This window comes from Chelon labrosus (genome assembly GCF_963514085.1).
Source record: "Chelon labrosus genome assembly, chromosome: 16".
Taxonomy (NCBI): domain Eukaryota; kingdom Metazoa; phylum Chordata; class Actinopteri; order Mugiliformes; family Mugilidae; genus Chelon; species Chelon labrosus.
The window spans coordinates 5392650-5399505 of NC_140349.1; the positions used below are offsets into that span (position 1 = coordinate 5392650).

At 47.0% G+C, this 6856-nt stretch overlaps 1 protein-coding gene across 3 annotated transcripts in view; it reads right to left on the reverse strand.

The window, feature by feature from the left end:
• Positions 1-6397, reverse strand: part of pvrl2l (PVR cell adhesion molecule related 2 like) — a 326935-nt gene extending 320538 nt beyond the window's left edge. For all 3 annotated transcript variants that reach the window (XM_084563432.1, XM_084563431.1, XM_084563430.1), the window contains exon 1: positions 5496-6397. In XM_084563432.1, coding sequence (XP_084419558.1) covers positions 5496-5583 — 88 coding nt within the window. In that variant the 5' untranslated portion in view covers positions 5584-6397. The remainder of the gene's footprint in view (positions 1-5495) is intronic.
• Between the last annotated feature and the right edge of the window lie 459 nt (positions 6398-6856).

Sequence of the window (6856 nt, forward strand, 5' to 3'; positions counted from 1 at the left end):
CCCTCTTTGGATCAGTTCCATTGTGATTCATGGGCCCCGCTCCTGTTACTGCGCTCTGTAATCCCTCTCCTCACCGACACCTGTTTGCTGAAGATTCACAAAGGAATGTCAAGGTGTTCGCCATGAGACGGATTATTTCTAGAAATGTGATCTGGAATTTGCTTAGTAACCCGTTTCCTCAGAAGTGGAATTAAAAAATAAATAAATAAATAAACGCTGACTAAGTGCAGACACATGCTTGCTGACTGCTGGCTGACAGGGCAATGAATTAAAAACCTGCTTCCCGGGACTTCCGGCAAGTCAAAGCGACGCAGCTTCTCACAGCAACACAGAGTCCAACATAAGTCTCCCCCCCCTAATTACAGCGAGCTCCTTTTGACGGACCGTAACAAAGACTTACACACACCACACATGGTTGCACAACAAAGGGATGTGAAATTGTCTCTGCCACAAAAGCCGTAACCATGACAACCACTTCCAAATTTCCAGAGAGTGACCCAACCTCTACCTCTGGCCGCGAGAGCTGCAGCGGGGATCTGAAAGACGAGCGTCAAAAATAAAAAACAAACAAACAAACCAACAAGCAAACAGTATCATGCAAGACCCTGCAATGCTAAAAAGTTATCATTCCACACTCCATCAGCCCACAGAGTGTGAAGACATTTACATTTTAATCCTCGATCAATAGCAGACAATAACAAACCTGGAGGCAAAGATTTGAGGGACGCAAACAGAAATGTGGACAAGAATATCACAGTGCACGGTGACGCCGTCATGAGTGGATGATATGACAAGACTGTAATTAAGAGGAAAGAGTTATTTTCTCAAAGTAACAAGACTTTTCTGGGTGACAACCCCGCATGACAACCCTTAGACAAACACAGAACACTAAACGCCAGCCTAAATACCCACGAGCCTGTGTCGATGTGAATCATTTATGAGCCTTCAATAGGCGTCAATGCTCTGTTCTCCAGGGGATGATTATCGCAGCACGCGTCACCAGAAAAGAGCCATTGACAGCTGAGTCTGAGGACTGATGGACGGTTTAGGCTTCTGCGTCAATTTGACATTGTAGCTACAGCAACAGCCGAGACCCTACGTAGACTCTAAAGCCATAAACTGACGTGCACCTCGCGGAGTCCGCAAGAGCTGTGATCGGTCCGCTTGGTAGTACCGTGTTTCTGCTTTAGTATTTCTGGCTGCTTCTCCATCTCTGCAATTTCTGAATTGATTGTTTTGGATTAATAAAGATGGAACACATTGTGGAAAGGTTAACTGAGGAGGTTCAGAGATGCAAACATTTGCATGACTCGTCTACGGCGAAATTTCGGGGAAAGTTTCAGTCGCCATTGTTGAAAGTGAAGCAGGAAGAAGAAACAAGAAAGACACAGCGCCAACTAGCGTTTGGGTTGTTTTTACAGAGCGAGCCAGACTGACGAGGCACAAGTATAAATGACTCGCACCGGCGTAGGCTACGTACGTAGGTTACGGCGTCTAAGTCCCGCACTACCTTAAATGAGCGTTAAGGCGTCAAAGTGCGGGTCAAAACCCAAAACCACTCATTTCTGGTCCCAGCATGACAGCAGCTTATTTTTATAATCTAGTGGCTTTAGTTTTAATCCATGTCTTTTGTTAGCCAAGACTTTGTCAATGTCTTTAAAGCCCTCTTGTACAGTTTCCCATAAACGAGACGACAACCAAACAAAATTTAAAACACATCATTCCCTGAAGAGTTCAGATGATACACGCAGCCACTGGCATTTCCACCCGGCAATGATACCTGTGATCAACTCTCAAAGCAACAACGACAGAAGATCACTCCACCCCCGGACACCCTGCTTCTTGACATTTACTCTATCCACCGTCAGGCACAATGGATTTACGTCCTCAGTGCCACAAACCGCTTTTTAAAGCTATTCTTTAACCCCGGGGTCAGGTGACTACACAGGGTTCAGACAGGATTCATGTAAGGTGAAAGAAAAGTCTGTTAGAAAGGAGATTACTGCCATTTTTATTCAAGCTGCTATATGCTTTAGAAGAAGAAAAAAAGAAAAACTAAATGGGAAACGCTCAGCCTCTAGGCTTGTTCCGATAATTAATCAACTAAAACATCGTGCAAAGAGAAAAATTCATTTGCGTGTTTCTGCCCCACAGGACAACGGAACACAATCGGCTGCAGTGGGCAGCTCCCGTATAAATGTCTCCAGCTCGCTTTTGGAACTTGTTCACAATTAATTTTTATTACAATTACAGAAGTACGACAAGCTACTTCTTCAGCTAGCCTAAGGTTATCCAGATGAACCCCACCAACCTGCTCAGGTGGGGTGATCCCGGGCCAGACGACGAACGGCATTCATTTAAAAAGCAACAGGCGCTACAGCGATAGATGTTTCATTCCTATAAACGTTCCTTTCTGTGCAGGAGGATGAACAAAAGCCAAGTTCAAAGTTCAGCCTTCTCCTCCAACGGTTCCCAAAAAAGGCGGAAACCCGTCGCAGATCCACACCGGGGCTGCAGCGCTGGCTACACAAATACGCAAACAACAAACAACAAACACGATGAGTCATTAATAAGAGCTCTCGATAATCAGGCCGCGCCGCTCCGAGGGCGATAATCATCGGCCGCCTGCTCTCCAAGTGATAAGCTAATCAGCCCTTCGTCTCCACCGAGCCGTCGAGGGGACTCATCATCATTGACATTTCAGCACAGGATCGGGCCTATAGAGACGAGTGGGAGGGGTGGAGGGGTGGAGGAGGGGAGGGGGCACCTGAAGTGACTAAATTATCATAGCAGCGGAATGATATCCTCTCAACTCTACTTTGCCTCTTTCCTGAAGGTTAACACGGTTCTTTTGGAATTATGGCAGGGGCTTCATTACTGCCATTAACCCCTTTATGTCGAGTGCTTGTTGATTTATCTACATGAATGTGTTTGCCATGCATCCATCTGTGCACACACAACACCGGTTTTGGGAGTGTTTCAACAGCAACAGTCCCCTTAAAAGTAAAAAGTAAATGTGTCATATTCCGAGACCTTAATCTCTGAAAAATAAGCTCTCTGGCTAAGTAGCTGCAACGTGGGTGCAGGGGTTTTTTCTTCCGACAAGACACTTCTGTTGTTGCAAATTAATTCATAACCTGTGGGGATGCCGTCATGACAGTCTGACAGCTTTTTAACAACACGGACCGGATGTACCGGAGTCTCAAGTGAGCATCTGTCATTCTCCATTCTCACACCAACCTGTGTTGCACGGTTTGCAGCACAGGGGTCTCCAGCACAACGTTCCCTCGTCTCCTGGCTTGTTTTTGGAGGAAGGAATCTCACGGCAAAGCTAATTCTAATCAAGGTTAAATCTTCCCCCTGCCTGCCGTCACCATGCAACAGATGCTCCCGCGAAATGCAAAGCAGAGGCTCCGTGGCCGGCAGCCTCGAAAAAAACCTGCCCTCCCGCTCGCTTTGATCCCAGACGGCACGTCGACGCGCAGGATGACACATCTCCCTGCTCCGTAATGACCCGTCTTCTTTTTCCTCGGCGACAATTTGGGGACGGCTCTGACAGATGATGCTAGTTACGCCCAGGTGAAAACAACAGGCTGAGAGATTCATGCTGAGGGAGCGGGCAAACAGATTTTTATGCCGATCACTATAGCCCGACTGCCTGCTGTTAGAAGTGTTGCAGCTCGTCCCTCATGGCAGAAAAAAAGCTCAGCAAATTGCTTCTGTTGAGAGTTAGAGCACTCAGTGGTGCATCTGAGTGGCCGTGGTTATCTCCACATCTATTACTGTGATGTACTTATGGAGGCATAAAGATGTTAAGATGGCTATCACAGGCAGGTTTTTAGTCACGTCTCTGCATTAGTCAACAAGTTTGCAGTAGCTGAGAAACTTTAAGCCCACAGGAATGTACTCAACCACCTCTCTGGGGATGCACCGAAAATTTTCAGCCGAAAAACCGAAACCGAAAATTGCTGCAGTTGTTGCTTGCATTATCACAACATCCTGTTTCGGCCGTGTCGTTTCAGCGATAAATTTGCGGACGAAAATGGCCCGAAAGTGCATTTACGGCGCATCCCTACACCTCTCTTTTAATGTGTATCCACTGCAGGAACTGAGAACCATCGGCGCTCCTTTAGGGTCCTACTTCAGGGTAAGGCACATTCCCAGATTCCAAAACACTAGCCTGTACACGACACAGATAAGAGGACAACAGGCAAGTTCAGGCATTTTCACACCTATATGCAACCTCGTTGTATGTTGCTGCATGCATGTTCAGAACTAAGCAGCGTTGCTACACCAACAACCACTTTTACATCATTAAATAGTTCCTGTTGTCATGCAACAAAATAAAAAAATAATAAGGTATGCACTTCTCAGGGGATCTCCCCAGTGAGTTACTCTCATAGATGCCAGAACAGTTTGGTCCAGAAAGGCTAATGGAGAACCAGTGACACTGATCAAAAGTCTTTTCAGCTCAATGATGTGATACATCAATGGGGCTGCAAGAAAATGTTTCCATTTGAAAATAAGCAACTTCAATGGACTTTGGTATTTTGATCACTGGACGTATTATTTTGATATTCATACCGGGCCGCGTTGCACGTTGCGTTGTGCTTGCATCACCTAACAGGACCTTACAATAGAGTTCAACTGAAATTAAAGTTAATATTGTGTTCATTTTTATGTTTGTGCACAAAAAAATTATCTGCATCATCTCTAAATTCAAATACAGATCAGGCTCAATTACCTTAATATCACAAATCATTTCATCTCCTTACATCTGTACATCTAGGCAGCCTGTGGATACTGTACACGAGCAAAAGGCTGAGATCTTTTCCCCTGCCCTGACTCTCTGGCTCCTGCATTTTTTTTATCATACAATTTCTGTGCTGGATTTTCATTAAGGGCCCTTGACAAGGTAATATTAGCTGTTGAAGGACCACCTGAAGAGCAGGGGCCGAGCTGCTCTCATTTCCTGCTGAGACCGCGTTCCCCCATCACCACCCCAGAATGAGGACCAATTTCTACAATTACTCTAATGGTAAGTAATCAGACCAAGCAGTCGTGATTGCGCCCCATTTCCCCGCAACACTTTGCGCCAGGTAAACACAGATTACAGGTCAGCAGTGCTGGGAGGGTTTGTAGAGGCTCAGGGAGGATTAGGCTTCCCGAACGGTCACCTGCCGAGTGAAGCTGCGAGGAATTAGGACAAAAACCACAAACCAGGAGAGCCACACCTCGCGCTATCACGCCGTAGCGAAACTCGGCACAGCCAGATCTGGTAGATGGCTTGGGAAATAAACTTTTACAACAGGTTTTAGTCCGACCTACAGCGGCCAGACAGGACACGGAGACGCGACAACAGTGAAAACACGCAGCGCTCCCAGAACGCGGGCTGCGCGGCTGCAAAGTGCAGGGGGCTGCCCACATTCACGGTGCACAAGGCTGGAAAACTGAATGGGCTCTGATTGTGGTTAAACGCACGGCTCGTTTCTTACCTTGGGCTGCGAGGAGGATCGCTGCTGCCACAAACCAAGCGCTCCTCATCGGAGAGACCGGACAGCGTGCTGCGTAATCTCTTGCCATTCTTCTAAACCGAAGACAAGGTGGACGTAAATATCCGTGTGGTGCAGCCGGGCTTCCAGTTATTCCTTCTCCTGTGAGCCAAGAAACTTGGGAGCTCAGTTCAGACCGCCTGGATTGAAATCGGCCAAGTTGCAGCTTCTCTTTCCCCCTGTCTCCCTGCGCGTGTCTCTCTTGAATCCGGGACCGCGTTTAGTTTCCTCTGTGTCTTCCTTCAAATCAGTTAGCGAAGAGTCCAAACCCCTCCCCGTGTGGAGCGGCCGCAGTGCGCGCAGGTAGCCCCGCGGATGAGCTGCGTGAGGACGGCGCGTCTTGAGCCACGAGCGAAGCGGAACGGCAACAAAAGTGTGGACGGAGCGCGTGTGAGAGTCGGCGGAGAGCTCCGCGAGTGTGATACTGAGAGCCGAGTGGGGAATATCAAAGTGATGTCAGCAGAGCGTCACCAAGAGGACTTGAGCCGCAATACTGAAGCTCCGCACGCGGCTGCACATCCACAGTCCGGTCACTTTAAAGGGCTCTAAACCCCGTGGAAAAAAACGCGTCTGCATACCTGCGATGGGAGCTGACAGGGGTGTCCGTGTTTGTGGGAGGGAACAAATAATAAAAACGTGTTGGTTTCTGCACAAACACGACTGAGCACTCAACCCCTAATAACTCAGAACACATTATCATTTCTCTTCATCTCCAGCTTCTTTTTTTTTTTTTCAGTGCTGAAATCGATAATGAAACTTGTTTTTCCTCTCTACTTTCTCGCTTCAGGCAGAATTATTTTGATACCAAGTCACACATACCATCAGTGGCCATAAATGTGTCTCCACATGTCTCCATATATTTGGGCTTCCAGGATACCATAACCGGTTTACTTCCAAGCAATTACGTATTTCAGCTTTTACTTCCTGACTGGCGAGACGCCATCTCCTTCCTTCCTCACTAAGTCAACTAAAGCTCCCTCTAGGTCTCAGTGGCTCAATGACACCATGACTTTACTAAACAGACATCCAGTGAAAGGTGGAGCTCTGATAAACTTTTATAACAAGTGGCTTCCCTTTTTAGCATTCTATCACCCTCTTCAGCCTCTGCCCACTCCTTCTCTCTCTCTTTTTTCTTGCCTTTTGGCTTCCCTTATTACATCCAAGAACCCCCAGTTGTTTATTCATTAATTTTTCTTTTTTTCTGAATTGTGTTTTGTTTCTTGTGGGCCACGAAATTGAGACAATATCCTAGGAGGCAGACTGCACGCCTCACTCTTCACTCATCGAGCATTTCTATGGTATCA